This window comes from Schistocerca gregaria, unplaced genomic scaffold, assembly GCF_023897955.1.
Source record: "Schistocerca gregaria isolate iqSchGreg1 unplaced genomic scaffold, iqSchGreg1.2 ptg000925l, whole genome shotgun sequence".
Classification (NCBI taxonomy): Eukaryota; Metazoa; Arthropoda; class Insecta; order Orthoptera; family Acrididae; genus Schistocerca; species Schistocerca gregaria.
The window spans coordinates 203,069-220,444 of NW_026062282.1; the positions used below are offsets into that span (position 1 = coordinate 203,069).

The 17,376-nt window shown below is 49.5% G+C and overlaps 7 protein-coding genes and 1 long non-coding RNA gene across 9 annotated transcripts; 6 read left to right on the forward strand and 2 right to left on the reverse strand.

Annotated features, from left to right (window-relative positions):
• Positions 1 to 859: 859 nt before the first annotated feature.
• On the forward strand, positions 860 to 2,219 carry LOC126325502 (uncharacterized). The gene is made up of 2 exons (XM_049995209.1): positions 860 to 1,096; positions 1,174 to 2,219. The coding sequence occupies exons 1-2, from the start codon at positions 925 to 927 to the stop codon at positions 2,175 to 2,177; spliced, it is 1,176 nt and encodes a 391-aa protein (XP_049851166.1). The 5' UTR covers positions 860 to 924; the 3' UTR covers positions 2,178 to 2,219.
• A 1,985-nt stretch (positions 2,220 to 4,204) lies between these two features.
• On the forward strand, positions 4,205 to 6,074 carry LOC126325482 (fatty acyl-CoA reductase 1-like). Its single transcript, XM_049995188.1, has 2 exons — positions 4,205 to 5,003; positions 5,716 to 6,074. The coding sequence occupies exons 1-2, from the start codon at positions 4,205 to 4,207 to the stop codon at positions 6,072 to 6,074; spliced, it is 1,158 nt and encodes a 385-aa protein (XP_049851145.1).
• Positions 5,125 to 8,838, forward strand: LOC126325493 (ATP-dependent RNA helicase ddx24-like). Its single transcript, XM_049995199.1, has 3 exons — positions 5,125 to 5,403; positions 5,532 to 5,647; positions 5,716 to 8,838. The coding sequence occupies exon 3, from the start codon at positions 6,399 to 6,401 to the stop codon at positions 8,814 to 8,816; it is 2,418 nt and encodes an 805-aa protein (XP_049851156.1). The 5' UTR covers positions 5,125 to 5,403; positions 5,532 to 5,647; positions 5,716 to 6,398; the 3' UTR covers positions 8,817 to 8,838.
• Positions 8,809 to 11,326, reverse strand: LOC126325496 (RNA polymerase I-specific transcription initiation factor RRN3-like). 2 transcript variants are annotated; one of them, XM_049995203.1, is made up of 5 exons: positions 10,925 to 11,326; positions 10,758 to 10,828; positions 10,473 to 10,693; positions 10,144 to 10,400; positions 8,809 to 9,997 (listed from the first exon to the last, which is right to left on the reverse strand). In XM_049995203.1, exons 1-5 carry the CDS (start codon positions 11,000 to 11,002, stop codon positions 8,942 to 8,944), a joined length of 1,683 nt encoding a protein of 560 aa, XP_049851160.1. In that variant the 5' UTR covers positions 11,003 to 11,326; the 3' UTR covers positions 8,809 to 8,941. The 2 variants fall into 2 exon arrangements, with proteins under 2 accessions (XP_049851160.1, XP_049851159.1); XM_049995202.1 differs by having other exon boundaries at positions 10,144 to 10,693; positions 10,925 to 11,095.
• Positions 11,327 to 11,596: 270 nt separating this feature from the next.
• On the forward strand, positions 11,597 to 12,394 carry LOC126325483 (uncharacterized). The gene has a single exon (XM_049995189.1). It carries the CDS (start codon positions 11,597 to 11,599, stop codon positions 12,392 to 12,394), a length of 798 nt encoding a protein of 265 aa, XP_049851146.1.
• A 341-nt stretch (positions 12,395 to 12,735) lies between these two features.
• Positions 12,736 to 13,664, forward strand: LOC126325512 (uncharacterized). The gene is made up of 4 exons (XR_007560149.1): positions 12,736 to 12,859; positions 12,991 to 13,172; positions 13,236 to 13,364; positions 13,458 to 13,664. It is a non-coding gene; the product is annotated as an uncharacterized LOC126325512 (long non-coding RNA).
• A 58-nt stretch (positions 13,665 to 13,722) lies between these two features.
• LOC126325501 (3-ketoacyl-CoA thiolase B, peroxisomal-like) lies at positions 13,723 to 15,164 on the forward strand. Its single transcript, XM_049995207.1, has 2 exons — positions 13,723 to 13,915; positions 14,003 to 15,164. Exons 1-2 carry the CDS (start codon positions 13,788 to 13,790, stop codon positions 15,141 to 15,143), a joined length of 1,269 nt encoding a protein of 422 aa, XP_049851164.1. The 5' UTR covers positions 13,723 to 13,787; the 3' UTR covers positions 15,144 to 15,164.
• LOC126325500 (oxysterol-binding protein 8-like) lies at positions 15,152 to 16,993 on the reverse strand. The gene is made up of 3 exons (XM_049995206.1): positions 16,592 to 16,993; positions 16,304 to 16,388; positions 15,152 to 16,196 (listed from the first exon to the last, which is right to left on the reverse strand). The coding sequence occupies exons 1-3, from the start codon at positions 16,895 to 16,897 to the stop codon at positions 15,196 to 15,198; spliced, it is 1,392 nt and encodes a 463-aa protein (XP_049851163.1). The 5' UTR covers positions 16,898 to 16,993; the 3' UTR covers positions 15,152 to 15,195.
• Between the last annotated feature and the right edge of the window lie 383 nt (positions 16,994 to 17,376).

A 17,376-nucleotide genomic window follows, 5' to 3' on the forward strand; every position in this document is an offset into this window, starting at 1 on the left:
CGCCTCTGAAGCGTTCTACTACTTCCCTAGTCTTATAAGGTCCATTATCGATTGCTACTGGGTCATGGCCTTGGCCGTTACCGCTATTCGGCCAAGGCAAGTCCAGCCGCATGACTGGCTTCAAACGGTATATGAAATCGCGGATCAACTCTACAGCAACAAGAAGCTGACTTCTCTCGAAGCCTGCACTAGGGAGACCCTCAAAAACTCAATGGACACATTACTGAAGTTGAACGTCCTTGAATTTGACCGGCCTTCAGGTGCCATCGGAGTCAGCAAGGAATATGCTGTTGGTGACCGTTTATTTTTGTTCTTTCAAAACGTGACAGCCTGCAGATGGACCGATTCGATGCTGCTCGAAAAGTCCGAGAAACTCAGCTTAGAACAAAAAGCTGCAAATTACGTGTCAGAGTTACCAATGCATCATATCAAGCTCTAGACATCCCGTACACACTGTGTATACATTCCTCTTCGCTCACCCATATGTACACACAAAACCCTCTATATGACTGACAAAAAAAATAAATAGAACTTGTTTTAAGGGCTTCTCGGTTTTGCCGCGCCAAGTTCGAGTCGGGGCCCGGCACTGGGTGCTCGCGGCTCCGCCGGGGTTTTGGAAGTTTGGCGGGCCTTCCGAGACTTATTCGAGCGTTTCGCTTCTGTTTGAATAGGACCGAAGTCGAGCACTCCGAATTGCGAAAGAGGCACACCGCTCCTTTCGGTTCTGTCCCTAGTGCTCTGAATTGAGTTCATGTTGTCTTGCCGGTTGGAGGCGAATCTTCTCCTTATTGGCCGGTTCACGGCGCTGTATAGAGAAAAAAAATTACAGAATGTTTGTCGTGGCCTCAGAAAAATAGCCATTTAACCGGTCTTAGTCTCGCAGTCTACCCCGTCTTTATATTTTTGAGCTTCCTTTGACACGGGATGGCTAAGGGATGTAGAAGGAGGCTTCGGAGAGCCAAAAAGTGGCGAAACATTGACATATCTGACATTACGGATGGCTCCATGAGAAGGACAGAGGAGTTGCTCGCCGGCGGCAGTCTCCGCACAAAACCTTCAGAGTCTCTATTTGAAATCAGTAGAAAAAAGCCAAAGGGTATGGAGCTGTCAAAATTCATGACACCGGTACCTTCGACTGATCTCTCTTCCACAAATTGCCCTTGAGTACAACAGGTCCGCTACCGCTCAACCCCGACGTGAAAAAACAGCGCGTCCGTTCAAAAGTTTTGCACATTGATTCCTCTGTGCTTCCTAATCCTCATACCAAGCCGACCGGGTCTTCGACGCGTACCGCGCCCCGGAGGGCAATCAGTCAACGGAAAAGGCTGGTCGATGGCTCTGAGCCTTCGCGGATAGCTAAATCTCGGCTTGGTTCGCAACTCGCCCAGACTGGCACCAATCCAGATGTCTTCGACATTTGGCAGGACGATCAAAAGGAGAAGTCTTCTGAGAACAAGAGGAGCAGTTCAACAGGTCCAACTTGTTCTCCGTCTGTCCCTTCCGGGCACAAGCTCAAAGCTCAGTACCATCCGAGCGCTCGTTCTGCTGTCGAGCCAGCAGACCTGAAGTCCACTTCGTACATTCCGACCGCAGAGCAACAGATGAAAAATGAAGAAATTCTCGCCAAATATCAGGAGCGTTTGAATCGGCGTAAAGTCAACATTGAAAGCAATACTTGCGAAGACGCCGACGAAAAGTGTCTCCTGTCGGAGTCTGAAGACGCCGAGGACGCGGCGCCGGACGCCGACGTGTATGAAAACAAAATTCTCGCCGCGGTTCTATCAGACGGTAAAGCGCCTAAAGTGCCCAAACGTCACGTCTACCGAAAAAGCAAGAAAGTGCGAGATCGAGAGAGAAAGTTGAAATTGCGTGAGTTGCTCATTCGTCGAATGGAGCGACGTAAAAAGTTTGCTGAAGAGTTCGAAAAGCTCGAGCGTTACCAGAAGATGGCGGATGAAAGGCTGGAGCGTCTGCAGGAAAGGCTCAGGAGGCGTAAAAAAATCTTATTGGCCAATATGTATAAAGTTCGGAAATTTGGAAAAGACGCGTATGCGCCGCCAAAGCCGAGAATTGTATGTGCGGATAGGCCATCTGCTTCTTTGAGGTGCATCAGAGCGGACGCGTTTCAAATTCGAGATAGATTCGACAGCTTCAGAAGAAGGAATTTAATTGGATAATGGAACTCTTGTCGAGCGGAATACGCGCATTTCTCTCTGGGATGGCCACACGTGTCTTTTTTTTTTTTTTTTTTTTTTTTGCGGCGCGCCGCATCTGGAGACTGTTTTTCGAACGCGGACGCCGTATATATGGGGTTGCAATTTCCCTTATCGGTTGCTCAGTGATCGTCAACGAAATTCTGGTGTTGAGTCGGGTCAGGACCACGGGTCGTACGCGCGAAGCGGACCAGCCCCGCATCCGTTCGTTTTTAGAACGCGACACGAACTTTAAATTCAGGTTAAGAGTTCTGCGGCCGCCGATCTCTCTCTTGTGCGGAGGGCTTCGAAGCGTAGCGGCGCGAGCGCCTTTCTCCGCGCGGCAGCTCTGGCCAGGCCGTCGCATCGATGGAGGCGGGTATTCTCCGGTTTGGGGGCCAGAGCAGACTGATCGCAACCGCTCACTTTCACAAAAGGGTAGAACGAAAAAAAATTCCGTACGAAAAAGTCAACACGGGCGGAGGCGCATTCGAAATCTCCCTGTCCGTCGTCTGTTTTGGTGCGGTACGTTCCACCGAGAGGGGGAGAGGGCGCCCGGATTCGAGAATTTGCGGCGCCGCGATCGCCTTTTCTCCCTTCGCTGAGGCCTTTCCGCAGGTCCGTCGCGTTCGATCGCAAAGTGCTGTTCAGAAGGTCCCGTCGAGGGTTGGAGACGCGGCCCTGCGTCGCGGAAGAGGCGCCCCAAGGGCGCAGGCGGCGGAGCCGTCGAATTGGGGACCGAGAGCGCGTGCGCCGTAAAGAACGGCCATTGAGGCGACCCAAGGGAAATTTCGCGGACCGAGGCAAATATAGCCCTAGAACCGCGAACTGCTGACACAACCAGAATTTCCGTTTGTCGTTTACAGAAAAGGCTTTTTGCCGACTGGCCTGTTGAGTTCCGCTTCGCTGGGCACACCGCACCTTGGAAGCGCTCCCTGGTTTAGGGGTCGAGTCGAGGGGCTCAGCTGAACGGGCGAAAGAGATTATTGGTGTTAGGCGCTCGGTTTGATAAAAAAAAATTATTTCAGATGTCTCGTTATTTCCAACAGCTTCAATTCTAGCGGACGTCAGCTGCCTTTCACTTAGATGTCTCTCTGCGAATTACTGAATAGCTAGCGTAAATTCGAACTCTTCTGGCCTCCGTTTTTTTTTTTGTAGCAATGTCTTCGCAAATTGTTGATTTTTATGCTAATCAGACCGTGTTCTTGACCGGTATCACGGGCTTCCTCGCCAAAGTGGTTCTAATTGAGCTCTTCAGGAAATGTCCAGATGTGTCTAAGGTGTACTGTCTGGTGCGTCCCCAGCAGAACCTTTCTGCTTTGGAGAGATACGAGAAAAAAATTGTTCCTTTGCAAATAATTCGCGACCTTTTTGAGCGCAATCCGAGCGCAAGGGATAAAATTGTGGTACGTGGTGGCGAGGCAGGAGAGGGTCTACTGCTTGAAAAGTGCACCCTCGGCGCCGTTTTTTTTTTGCTCTTTGGGCATTATTTTGTGTGTGTAGCGAGGCTGATGTTGTCGCCCCTGCATTAGATCTTGGAAGGAGACATCTCTTCGCCGGACTTCAACTTATCTCCGGATGCGTTGAGGACCTTGGAGCTGGAAACGAATGTAATTTTGCATTGCGCGGCAACGACCAAATTTCACGAAACCCTCAAAACCGCCCTCTCGATTAACACTATAGGGGCGCTTCATATATTGAATTTGGCGAAGAGGTGCAAGAACTTGCAGGCGTATGTGCACGTCTCGACGGCTTACGTCAACTCCCACCACAACATTAGGCCGTTTGACATTAAAGAGCAGATCTATACTTCGAGGTGCGTGTCTGGTGTTCGGTGCTCATTCAGACGGTCTTTTGAAGGCGACAGTTTTCCAACGTCTTCGCGGACGGAGCGGTTCTCGTTGTCGTTGCCCGCGCGCCCGTTTTTTCCTCTCCAAATTTGTTCGTGCTGACAGGTCGTTTCAACCGAGCGAAGGACTGAAGTGTACGAAGCGCTGGACAGAATCAATCGGATGAGCGTTGAAGAAGCGTGCGAGAAGACCCAGAGCGTCATCTCGCCGCACCCGAACACCTATACCTACACCAAGGCTCTGGCGGAGGGCCTGCTGCTATACGAGAAGGGAGACGTACCCGTTTGCATCGTTCGTCCGTCGATCGTCGGATGCGCTTATGTTTCTCCCTATCCAGGATGGACCGACACGTTGATCGGAGCAAATGGCCTGTTTTACATGACGGCGCTGGGTGTCTTGCACGTCATGCACGGGTCGCGCAAGCACGTCGCCGATTTCATTCCAGTCGACTTAGCCGCCACGCTGATAATTGTTGCCGCTTGGTACATAGCAAGGCGCGCTTTTGACCCTTCGAATAGCTACAAATTCAAAGACAACTTTCCAATTTTCCACTCGACCACCTCGAGTCAAAACCCGACCACCTGGTTCACAGCGAAGAACATTCTTTTGAACTACTTCAAGCGCCACCCGATACCCGTCCTGTACGGCTGGCGCCCCTGGATGTTTTTTGTCCCTCAAAAGCCGCTTTTCATCGCGCTGAACATCCTCTTTCACTATTCTCCAGCTCTGATCTACGACCTGAAGCTCGTCGTGTCGGGAAAGCAGCCCGTCCTGTTCGACCAGATGCTTCGGCTGAACAAAATAATCAAGAGCCTGGGGTATTTCTCGTCCAACGAGTGGTTCTTCTCCGCGGAAAACGTCCAAGAAGTGATCAGGTGCATGAGCAAAAAAGACCTAGAACTGTTTCCAATAGATCCCAAAAACCTGGACTGGGAAATGTACCTGCTCCACTACGCAAGAGGCATGATGGACCTTCTCAAAACGGCAAAGATCTCCTCTAGAAAAAACCTAAGAATAAAGCTCTAGCGTTCCCCCCTCTGGCCCTTCTGTTCTCGAATCTGTCTCCCCGAGCGCCTTTTCGGTGCGCGCAGAAAAGTTCCTCAGCGCGCCCAAAAATAGCAGAAGAAAAAAAAAAGTGCGTCCGAAAAGGCGTTTTTTTGAAAAAGGCATGTGTAGAGAGAAACCTTAAAAAAATCGAGTTTCAGTCGCTTGCTCCAGTTTTTGCTATTTGCGCGTCGCCCGACCATGCAGGCCGCCCGCGACCTACTCGTTCGCGGCGCAAAAATGCGTCGCGCCCAGCGAGGCCTGTTTCACGGCAAGGAAAAGCTATACGGGAATAGACCTACTTTCTCTCACCGAATGTGCGTTTTCGCAGCGCGAATCCTCGCGGAAGAGGCCGCACCCAGGCCGGACCTAGCTCGCTCTCGAACGCGCCTCGGCTAACCGTACGCTCGTTTCCGCGCGGCCCCGATGAACTCCTCGACGACAGGACGCGGCGCACTTGGACGCCAAACATTCAGAGAAAAAAACTATACAGCGAGCTGCTGGGGGTCCACTTCAGAATCCAAGTCACCACACACGCACTTCGGTGTATAGACAAGGCTGGTACGTACACGGATCGCACACACAGAGCGCGTACGAAATGTTTTCCTCATGCGTTGCCTTTCGACCAGGGGGTCTGGACAACTACCTTTTGCTCACGTCCGCCAGAAAGCTGGACAGCGAGTGTGCGCTCAAGGTGCGGAAGTTGCTGATTCCCGTCTGGCAGAAGGTTAATCAGCGGCCCTTCAACCGGCGACAGCTGGTGTTCGAGAGGCGCCTGAGGGCGAGGGTCTCCAAGGGCTACATTGGTCGGGAGGAGGCGGAGGCGCGGATCGAAAAAAGCCGGAGGGTGGCCGAGAGTCGAAGATGGTGGAAAGACATAAAGAATAAAAATGAGTCGGCGAGTTCGGACGTCCTGCTCGAAGAGAGGGTTCGTCGCGCGGTCGGCCAGTCGCAGGACGCCGTGGAGAATAAAACCACGACTGAATAAGACGGACTCCGGGTTGCTCGGCTCTGTGAAAAAGGGGGGGGAAGTCGCTCGAGCGCCGTGGAGGTTTTGTGGCCGTAGGCCATCCGACCGGCGGCGTTGGGTAAGAGGCGCGCGGAGGCGCCAGACTTTGACACAGGCGGGGTGACGCCGCGGTCGGCATAAGTACGCTTCGAGTGAATCGACTCGTCTTTTCGTAAATAATTGCTTGTATAAAAAAAATAGCGAAGCGATTTTTTTTTTGATCGAGGCTGTTCCGACTATTCTGTCGCTCAGCGTGCTGGGCGGGCCATACCTATCAAACCCGGCGCAGTCTCCTGCCATGAAATGCCTCCCGGCCATCTAGCCTGTACACGCGGGAAAAAGAAGCGCGTCCGAGGCTCGGCGGCCTCCTCGGATGCGGCGACCGAGGCGTCGCACGAAACGTCGTGCGGAGGAAGCCACGCCAGGTTTTCACCGGACCAGGGCCGGACCAGGGCCTCTTCGCAGGCGGACGGCGAAGGCGCACCCAAGAAAAAAGCCAAGCGGTGTTCGCATCTGGCTTGGAAGCAAGTGAAGCCTGCCAACGACGTGTTTTTTCAAGAAGCTGGATTCATGAGGCTCGAAGAGTTGCAAGTTGACCCGTCTCTTTCCAGCCAGCAATTGAAGGCGTTGATGCGAGGGGAAGGCACGGTCGTAAACGACGAAGAGCCGAGGGAGATGCCCTTCTTGCCTGAAGACACCGTAGACGACGAGTTGGACGCGCTCCCGACTTGCGACTCCGAAAAGGGTCGAGACGACTCGACGGCCTCGCCTGGCGCTGCGAAAGCGAAGCAGGGCCTCGCGGAGCCGCCAAGTCGGACTTCGAAGGCGGCCAAAGAAGTCGATGCAGCATCGAAATCGCCGAATCAGACCTCCGACGCCGTCGCGGCCAGACCTTCTGACCAAAGGAAATTCGCGAAAAGGAAGTGCGGCGTAGCCGTTCCGGAAGAAAAACTCAAAGCCGCGAGCAGCAAACTGGCCGAATGGACGACTCTGTATCATCTGGATTCCCGTCTGCTGTACGCTCTCAAAAAATGCAAATTTTTAACCCCCACGAACATACAAAAAATAGTCATACCGCAGGCGTTGAACTCAAGATGCGACATCATCGGCTCGGCGGAAACGGGCTCCGGAAAGACCCTCGCGTTCGGACTGCCCATTGCCCATCAAATTCTGGAAATTTTAGGAAATCGCGAAGCGTCGTCCGGCCGAGACGACCTCAAGTGCCTGATTTTGGCGCCGACGCGCGAGCTAGTGCTGCAGATAGCGGACCATTTGGCTCAGATAACGCGGTATGCACCCATTCGGATTGTTTCCATCATAGGCGGGATTTCGATGGCCAAGCAGCTTCGCCTGTTGTCCTCTCGTCCGGACATTTTGGTGGCCACGCCTGGTCGGCTCTGGGACGTGACAAGCACCGGCTCCTTCTCCAACTGTGGAATGAACTTAGGCACCGTTCGGTTCCTGGTGTTCGACGAGGCCGACAAGATGGTCGAAGACGACAGGTTCGACGAAATTTCCTACATTCTTCGTTCTGTTTACCAATCTCGCAGAGACCTCCTCGGCTCTGCCACCTCTTGCCCGATCAAACCTATTCAAACATACGTGTTTTCCGCCACCATGTGTATAAACAGCCGTCAGTTCGACGAGATCGACCCCAAAACCGCCAGAACCCTCCTTCCCTCGATCAGCGCCGTCGCCTCCAGCAAGCTAGACTGGATGCGAGCGCTGTCCAAAACGTTCAAAAGACTGTTCGAATATGTCGAGTTCCAGCGCGAAGTCAAGGTCCTGAGCACCGACAGCCAAGACCTGTGCACGGACGGCCTACAAGAGGCTAAAATTTTTTGTGTAAACGAGCAAAAACTCACCTATTTGTACTACTTTTTCCTTCGGTACAAGGGCCGCACGCTCGTCTTCGTCAACTCCATCTCCAGCATCAAGAAAATAATCGACTGTCTGCGCCTACTCGGGGTCCCTTCCTGGGGGATGCACGCCAACATGCAGCAAAGACAAAGGCTGAAAGTCCTGAGCAAATTTCGCTCCGACGCCAATTCGGTGCTGATTTCCACGGACCTTCTCTCCAGAGGTCTCGACATCCCTTCAATAGACTACGTCATCCACTACCACGTCCCGTCTAGCGCAGAGCTCTACGTCCACCGCAGCGGGAGAACCGCCAGGGCCTACAACCCCGGCATAGCGCTTGTGTTCGTCGGCCCTTCCGAACGTCCCGCGTTTTCGAAAATCACCTCTTCGCTGAACCGAAACTTCCCGGACTTTCCGGTCGAGATGGACACCTTTGTTCCGGCTCAGGAACGCGCGTCCGTCGCCGAAGAACTCTACTCCCTACAGAACCGGCGCACTCTAGAAAGGTCTCGAGGTGGCTGGATCAAAAAACTGGCCGACGAGCTCGACGTCGATATACCCAGAGAACTCCGCGAGCCCACCGACGAAGCCACTCTAATCCAAGAAAGACTAGAGCGCGAACGCCGCCTCAATCGCATCGACCAACTGAAACACGACCTAAAAGCCCTGCTCAAGCAACCCATCCTCCTCCACGGCGCCTCGAAGAGCTACATCACGAAAGACCGCTCGCTCAAGGACTGGCTCGACAACGACCGCTCGGATGTCGCTCAAGCCATCGACCAAGTCAAGTCCAACAAAAAGGCGCACTACTCTACCGAATTCCTAAAAAGACTCCAAAAAAAAAAAAAACTACTCGCCTAATAAAACTTTTTTGTACAGTTGACACCTGTCATTTCTCTCTCCCACACAAAAGAGTCAGTCAGGAGCGGCCTAACTCTGCGGTAAGTGAACACCGAGCCCTCGCATTCGGGAACCTTGATGCTCGTCTAGTCATTGTCGATGCTGAAACTACACATTCTCTCATCCAGCAGGGCGTGCAAATCATCGTCTCCCTTCTCGTCCAAAACGTCAAGTTCCACGCCGAGGCCGCTCGCGAGGTCCTCCTCACTCGCCTCCTCGTCCTCGCCGTGTCCAGCGGCGACGCATTCTTGAAGGCTCCTGTGCTCCGGATGCCTACAGACGTCCAAAAAGTGCTGATCGCTCCGAGGTAAACGACAGGGGTCGAAAGGATAAATGCACAACAGTTCTGTGACGCTCGGAGCGCTGCGATCCTGGTAAGAACGGTCTGTCTTACAAGAGCTGTCTAATACAATCTTTTCGTTCCTCTCCACCAAACTGTCGTAGCGCAATCCATAGCGCGCCACGACCTTCAAGAAGGATTGGGAAAACTCCGCTCGACAGACCTTGATCGGGTTCAGAGACGCCAAGACAATCTCGTCCAGTCCGAGAGACCGCATTTCTTCGTTCCCGCACCCCTCAAAAATCCAACCGTGAGCAAAATGCAGCATGTAGCACAGACCTTGAAACGCTGCGTAAAAAACGCAGTGTCTCTCCACGTCCGGATAGGCCGTCGCGTTCGCCGACACGTAACTCTTCATCCAATCTATCAACGCGCATAGAACACGCTGGGCGCTCACCCTGTTCAGGTAAGTCGCGCGACCGACAAAACTCCCAATATACAATACGCATCGCTGTCTAGATAAGGGCGCCAATGACTCGTCCTCCAAATTCGTAAATAAATGCTCCAAAAACGAACTAGCGTAGGCTTTTCTCAAGCGACACAAATAGAATAAAATCCACTGCGCATACTTAACCTCATTAGACAACATCAAAAATTTGTCAAATATATCCAACATGATCGAAAAAACTTCGTCTAATAACGCGTCGCTGTCAATGCGAGCAATCCAACATAAAAGCACGTCCAACACCTGATCCACCTTGACCAGTTGCTCCTCCTGGTAACTCACGCCCATGTCAACTTCGAACACACCGCTCCCCTCACCCTCGACCCCCTGGATCAGCGTTTCTCTGCGAATTTCCACCTAGCATCGCAAAATGTCAAAACTCGCTCTGTACACGCGCGTACAACTGCCCCAGGCGCCCCTGAACGACGCCTTCAAATGCCCCGTCAAAAAGCGCGGCGCCGACGTTCGACCCGCGCGCTTCGCGCCCCACAGACATAACGTACGTCTATTTGAATGATCCGGTCCACAAGAAGCTCAATGACGTCCTTCAAAAGCTGAGGACAATACTCGCACGCTTTCAAAATGTTCTCTGCAAACGCCAAGTGCATCGGCGCCTCCAGAACCTTGTGCGGGAACTTATCAACCAACGTCGATATGAAATACGACAAAGAATTGGGCAACAGCTTCAGCAATCTCTGCACAAGATCGTGCAAATTCTTGAAAGCCGCTTCGACATCGTATTTGGGCTTTTCTTGCAGCGCTTCAAAAAAAAAAGTCAAAATTCCACAAAAAACGTACTTCCTCCATCCCCTCCCTATTCCCCCTCCCGTACCTGTCACCGACGCCGCTATGGGCCCTCTGAAAGCCTTCGCTATAGATGAATATGTGGCATACAGGTAAGTTCCGCCGTGCGCGCAGTTGAGATGAACCAAAAAAGTAGAATAGGCGGCGACTTCCTGAGGCCGAGTATGGGAAAACCAATCGAAACTGAAAATCGCTGTGATTAACTCGTAATAAACCACCTTGATCTCCGTAACGCTCTTCGTAAGCATGCTAGGGGAAAAAAAAAGTCAACTATTGTTGTCTAAGAAAACATTTTCGACCACCATATTCTTACCTATACCATGCGGACAACCTAGACCCACTATTGAGCTCTTGAACTATCAAGCAGTACGATGCAGAATTTCCCTAAATTTCTCAGGCAGGAACGTTAAAAAAAATGAGCACCACCAGCACATTCTCCCCGGGACCCTTCAAACCATTCTTTCACATCCCCCCACGCACCCTCAGCTTCTCTCGTAAAGCATCGATGATCAAATAATCAGAGGTTCTATACACAGTTGCAGACTGTAACTTGGACATTGAATCAAAAAAAACCAATTGCCATCCTCAGACTATCTAGAAAACAGAATCGCCTTTGACGTCAAACAGCTGAGTCCGCCCTCAATGCGGTCTTGACCAAGAGACCCGAATTAAATTTCGCTGGCGCAGTCAAAGTCTAAATTTTGGACAAACAAGCCAAAAAAAATCATCCGTCGGAATTTTTTTTTCTTTTCATGTTTGTGCTGGACAAAGCCCTTCTGTGCCGATGCACAAAACACGCTCCATACACACTTTTCGAATCCCTCCAAACCTTAAAAAAAAACTGTTAGTCTCCGGGTTCAGGACACTTCAAGACTTTGAAGGATTTCGCCCTATCGACCTCGCAAAAGGTAGGTGTTACAGACCCCTTTCTAAAAGCGCTAAGTACTAAAAAAAAATTGGCGTTTTTGGCGTACTTAAGAATGTCGCTTTTCGGTGCAGGACGCTCTGTCCGTACTGCGGACAATCAAAAACGACCTAAACGATGACTCCTCGTCAGACACGCACTTCGAGCCCCCCAAAACTCACAGTGAAGACACAGAAGACTACCTTTCCTCCGCGAATGTGTTTTCTCAGGCGAAGACCGCACTCGACATGGTGAGCGAATCGCTCGCGTTGCCATCCATCATCACGCTCAATCAGGACCTAGACCGAATCCTCAATGGAGGTGTTCAGTTAGGACGGATCACGGAATTCTGTGGTATGCCAGGAATTGGAAAAACACAAATGGGCATTCAACTCGCAATCAACACGTTTATTCCTGACGAGTATGGAGGATGCGCAGGCTGCGCAATTTATATTGACACAGAAGGCTCCTTCATGGTGGAGCGCGCAGTGGAAATGGCGACGTCACTTGTCAACTATATTGAATCGCTGATTAACGATCAAAAAGTACTAAATGTTGTACCGAAAAAATTGACGCTCAGCTATATTTTACAGAATTTGCACTACTATCGAGTTTACGATTACATTGAGCTCATTGCCTTGATCGGTCAGCTGGCTGATATCGTCAAAGAATTGAACGCGAATAGAGATGATGGACGGGGGCTCATTCGGTGCATCGTCATCGACAGCATCACTTTCCATTTTAGAGCTTGTGACCAATTTAAAGACATGGCACAACGCGCGCGTCTGCTGTCGACAGTTGCCTCCCAATTGACCGTTGTAGCAAATAGTTTTAATGTCGCCATCGTATTAGTTAACCAGATGACGACTAAGCCAGGTTTTGGAATTGTACCTGCGTTGGGAGAAACTTGGAGTCACCATGCCAGCACAAGAATATTATTAGAGAAAGCGCCTAATTCCAACATGAAGCGCGCTCTAATTTTGAAGTCACCCGACCTTGCACCGTCGTATGCGTTGTACCAAGTGACGCCCGATGGCATTCGGTAAGAAAAATTACAAAAAGTTATGTGCTGGCACAGAACGAGAGTGTACTGAAATGGCACAACTGGCTTTAACTTGGCATTTTTTGTGCAGAGAGAGCTTATCAAAAATATATAGATCCGCGCATGATGGTTTTCCTGTGTAAATTGGTTATTTTTACATGGAGAGAGTCAAAGCGCGCTCTACTCCTTTTTTCTATCCACTTGATGAGTTCTAGTAAAGACTGGTTTTTTTTGCATGCGTGTCATATAGTAGTTTAGACAGTATGCAACTGAAAAAAGATTCATTTTGTCGATGTGGTTAATTAAAAAAATTTTCAAAAATCAAATTTCATTTGCAACTTTTACTGTCTTATCTGGTCGGTAAGTTCATAGATTAGGAAAAAGACTACAGAACAAGATGTGGATATTAATACTCTATATCTTTTCTCTGGTCTCAGTTTGCATTTTGATTTTCTCCGCTCTATTTACTGTATGCTCTAGTATAAAGAATTTTATTCAATACGACGACCCTTTTTCTGCTGGCAATGGATGACAATTGCACCTGTATCGCCAAATGGATCCAGCAGAAACTCATTGTTTCGATTTTTTTTCATGTATTAGATGATATCATGCACCGATTTAGAGAGCAACTATATTGGTCCGACTGAAATGGTTCAAAAGTTCAATCAACTTGTCATGTATGAATATGGTCTTCAGATGTTCTTGACGTCGCTATTCCTCGTTACCGGTCGTCTGCTCGAATTCTTCATAAATATCCCAATTGCCGTCTATTCCGGCTACTTGTATGTACGCTCAGCCCGAAAAGCCGTAATTGACATATGCGAAAAAAAATAACATTTGTATAGAATTTTCCACAACCTTCAGTGGCTCGATGAGACACGGATCTTAAGAGATGAATGTCTGGTCAAACTCCGTCGAAGGGAGTTTATAAAACTTTTGTTTTTTCTTTTTCATTTTGTTGTATACACGATTAAGTACGCTTATTTTTTTAAATAGAATTACACGCACTTGTTCCTAGTCCATCAGTAGCTTCAGATGCTAACACATGTACATTTCGATTCATCCAGGCTCATCTTCCACAGCATATAAGCAAACGTGCAAAATCAACCAAAATAACGGTTACTTTTTTATTGTACCCATCATGAGGTCATTTCAATATTTGCATCTAATTGGCACTCATGAGGCTGTGCTCGAGTTTGGGCATTACTGCGTCACCTTCAATCAATAACTCGCCTTGAGTGAATAGGATATTTGCAATAAACGTGAGCGCAAAATTGTACCGCGTACTGTAAAATGTGTGTGTTGTTTTATTTTTTTTTTTTGTTAGCTGTCATTTTATGCCTTGGCATTCCACCGTCTTGTTCTTTCTTCTCTTGCGTGGTTTTCAGTTCTAAGTCATGGATGTGTCACAAAATCGTATGGGCAAAATCCTTGCGCATTTGCGAGGACAACCTGATAGTTGCTCAGTGGTTTGTCAGCCAACGGCTTCGCAGGGATTCAGCGACGATGACATAGTTATTGTCAGGTTCGTAATGTGTTTTTTGAAAACAAAAAAATTCATGGACTCCATTACGGCGTGAACGACTTTTTTCGTTACTAATTCTTTATTCAGTGCTGTTCGAACGCCTATATGTAAGGCAAAGCGCGGCGCGTTCGCATCGGTGCATTGGACAAAACTGCTCTCAGTTGCAGCCAGGTCTGCATGCGATAGGATCAACCTGAATCCTGATCTAATCGAAGACGTACAAGTTGGAACTGTCCTGCCACCTGGTGGCGGTGCTCATCCTGCTCGCATGGCTCTGTTGGCAGCTGGGTTTCCAGAAAAGACTTGTCTGTCTGCAACTAACCGTCAGTGCAGCTCTGGCCTCCAATCAGTGGCCACCATCGCAGCGGCCATTCGCAGCGGCTACATTGAAATTGGCATGGCCGCCGGGGTAGAAAGCATGACTTCAAACGACATGATGTCGGCGATTGGCTCTCTTCCAGACTTCTTGCTCGAAAATCCTAAAGCAAAAGATTGTCTGATTCCTATGGGAGTAACTTCAGAGAATGTGGCAGAAAAGTACAACATTGGGCGTGCCGAACAAGATGAATTCGCCCTCCAGTCACAACAGCGCGCTGGAAAGGCACAGCGAGAAGGGCTATTCAAAGACGAAATCGTACCTGTATCAGTAACTGTGTCTAACTCAGATGGATCAACGAAACAAGTCACAGTATCAGATGACGATGGCATTCGCTCAACAACCCTAGAAGCACTCCAGGGCTTACGACCAGCTTTCAAACAAAATGGAACGACTACGCCTGGGAATTCTTCCCAAGTTTCCGACGGAGCCGCGGCGGTCATTCTGATGAAGCGCCGAAAGGCACTCTCACTCCGTTTGAAGCCGCTCGGGCGTTTTCTATGCTTCTGCGTGGTCGGGGTGCCTCCCGACATCATGGGTATCGGGCCTGCATACGCCATCCCAAGGGCCATCGAAATGGCGAATTTAAAAATGTCTGACATTGACATCTTTGAAATAAATGAAGCATTCGCTTCTCAGGCCGTGTATTGCGTTCGAAAACTCAACCTCGACATTGAAAAGGTTAATCCGCTAGGAGGTGCCATCGCTCTAGGACACCCCCTCGGTGCCACCGGAACGCGCATGGTAGCAACTTTGCTCTATCAACTCAGGCGCACCGGAAAAAGGTATGGTGTTACCTCTATGTGTATAGGTACTGGTATGGGGGCAGCAGCAGTTTTCGCTGCGGAATAAAACCAAAATTTTTTTTAATGCGTAAAACAACCGAGTTTCATTATTTTTTTCTCTACCAATCTTTCGAAAGTCGCCACAGCATACTCGCGTCTTCATCTGATATTATCTTATGAGGTCGATGAGAATCTTGTGAGCTGTCTTGATCTCTTCGTTGCGACCATCCCTTAAAAACCCAATCATTTTTGTCAAAAAATCTCCGAGCGCACTCGTCTTCAGAATTTGCTGCGAGGACAAAATGTCTTGGACTCCACTGGATATCGTTCTGAGCTCTGTAATTTTTGCGGGTTCTCTGTGCCTCTTCGAGTTCATGCTTCGCCACAGCTGCTCTAGAGACGTCGCCCTCTTGAAGCATCAGCCGGTCCTCTCGCAGCCTGGAATCAGTCAACAAAACATTCTGTCGAATTTGGTCATCCAGTTCAATTGCTCTGAGTGTATTCTTCGTCCACTCGTATTTGGCATATTTTGGGTCTGTGCATAATTCAGGCGTATGCTTCCAAATGGTCTTCGGAGTTGAGCCAAATAGGCCTTCGTTCTCGGTCGATCGAGGCCACGATGCCGTGACAGTAACCGTCAACTCGGAATTCCACTTCCCGTCAATAACCAAATAGGCTGTCGAGTTATCAAACACCTGTCCGTTCACTTCGCGCCAGTGGCGTCCGAACCAGCCGCATTCTTGATAGGTTATTTGGCTATATCGACTCGAAATGTTTCCAGTGTCACAGTCTTGCACAGTGATCTTGCAGGTGCCAAAGTGGTCTATCCACATGCGGCCAACAATCAGATTGTGGACGATAGTATGAATGTTAGGCCATGAGTAGTGTTCTCGAAATTTGTCTAAGAAGACATGCGTATTTCCATTCGGCGATACGTCAAGAGAGTTGCCTAAAAATTTCGTCTTGACATTCTGGGATTGGGAGAAGCGCCACCCGTTTCCTTCACAGTAGGAAGCCGTGATAGGAGGATGATGAGAAACTTGTTCTGAAAAAAAACGAATATTCTCCTTTTCATTCGTGTACTGGAACGTCTCTCCTAACAGTGGATTGAAGGGCTTGACTGTAGGAGAAGCGAGAGAGCGGTAAAACTAATATAAGCACAAGTTTTTCAAACAAAAACATCAAAGGAATTTTTGCGCTCGAGCGTTTCGGCGCGAAAACACGTACACTTTCGATCAGTGTTCGCGAAGCAGGATATGGCAAAGACTGTCACATAGAGCAGGCGCACGAGGGGGTCTTCGTGTTCATTGGCCTAAATTTTGACACAATAAAAACGTTAACATTGAGATATTCTTGTGAAAAGAGGAATCGAACCAGTCGAGAGTTGTCCGGTCAATTTTGTGCTATTTTTCTTGTGTACAGAATTGAATTGAGCAAAAAAGTGACGCCTGTAAAGATTTTGTGCTCGTCAATGAACAACTATTGCAAGATCTGCACTATTTCGTCGATACGTGCCCTTTCTAGTAACTCATGGTATTGAAGATGCTCGAGTACGCGTTGTAAAAAAGTCAGGGGCTCGTTGTAGGTGATGGGTATAGAAATAGAGGCGAGATCCATTCCAATTGCTGATTGTAGCAGTCTGCGCAGAGAGGGTCGTTCGCCCTCTTTCAGGCCGTTCTCTTCGGCTGCATCCAACTCGTCCGAGCGGTTAGACCGCCCGGCGACGGACTCGTCTCCCTCGAGAGGGAGATTCGGCTGGCCAGTGATAGGGACGGCCTGTTTGTCGGACTCTAGCTGCTCTGTGGCTGCTTCGCAGAACATTTTGTAGGTCTTGCTTAAAATAAATATGCGGTATAAAGCAGAGCCGCTTCACCACATCTAGACACGAGACATAAACGTACAGAATGAGAAAAGTTTGTGGACAAAAGGAATGTAAAGGGCAAAAAAAAAGTCTTTTTTGGTACAAAAAATTTTGGGGGATTGCAACCGACCAAGGAAGAGAGGGCAGCAAGACAAAGCTGGCGCGAGGGTGGCTACCGGAGGGCTGAGCAGAAAAACAGGCGCGAGAGCGCAGTTGGGGAGGGCTGAGAAAGCATAGAATGGTGCTGAAGCAAAGATAGTTATAGAGCGTACGCCAACACACACAAGATAAAAAAAGAGTGAGTTCACGTGATTCAGTGACAAAGAGATTTTGGAGCGGTTTATTGGAACTCAGTACAGGGGGGAGGTAAATTGATTGAAAAAGATGAAAGGGGAGCGGTTGAGAGGGAGGAGGAGTGGCTAGTTCGAAAACGAGGGTA

Coding starts and splice junctions, on each gene's coding strand:
- LOC126325496 (XM_049995202.1), bottom strand. CDS start 11,002: ATGTCCAAGTTACAGTCTGCAACTGTGTATAGAACCTCTGATTATTTG. Junction 10,694..10,757: donor AGGTTGTCCGCATGGTATAG/GTAAGAATATGG, acceptor TTTTTCCCCTAG/CATGCTTACGAAGAGCGTTA. Junction 9,998..10,143: donor ACCGGATCATTCAAATAGAC/GTACGTTATGTC, acceptor TTGCGATGCTAG/GTGGAAATTCGCAGAGAAAC.
- LOC126325483 (XM_049995189.1), top strand. CDS start 11,597: ATGGTGAGCGAATCGCTCGCGTTGCCATCCATCATCACGCTCAATCAG.
- LOC126325500 (XM_049995206.1), bottom strand. CDS start 16,897: ATGTTCTGCGAAGCAGCCACAGAGCAGCTAGAGTCCGACAAACAGGCC. Junction 16,389..16,591: donor ACCATGAGTTACTAGAAAGG/GCACGTATCGAC, acceptor GTCAAAATTTAG/GCCAATGAACACGAAGACCC. Junction 16,197..16,303: donor CGCGAACACTGATCGAAAGT/GTACGTGTTTTC, acceptor CTTCTCCTACAG/TCAAGCCCTTCAATCCACTG.
- LOC126325482 (XM_049995188.1), top strand. CDS start 4,205: ATGAGCGTTGAAGAAGCGTGCGAGAAGACCCAGAGCGTCATCTCGCCG. Junction 5,004..5,715: donor CCTGCTCCACTACGCAAGAG/GCATGATGGACC, acceptor CCTTTCGACCAG/GGGGTCTGGACAACTACCTT.
- LOC126325493 (XM_049995199.1), top strand. CDS start 6,399: ATGCCTCCCGGCCATCTAGCCTGTACACGCGGGAAAAAGAAGCGCGTC.
- LOC126325501 (XM_049995207.1), top strand. CDS start 13,788: ATGGATGTGTCACAAAATCGTATGGGCAAAATCCTTGCGCATTTGCGA. Junction 13,916..14,002: donor GATGACATAGTTATTGTCAG/GTTCGTAATGTG, acceptor TTCTTTATTCAG/TGCTGTTCGAACGCCTATAT.
- LOC126325502 (XM_049995209.1), top strand. CDS start 925: ATGGCTAAGGGATGTAGAAGGAGGCTTCGGAGAGCCAAAAAGTGGCGA. Junction 1,097..1,173: donor CAGTAGAAAAAAGCCAAAGG/GTATGGAGCTGT, acceptor TGAGTACAACAG/GTCCGCTACCGCTCAACCCC.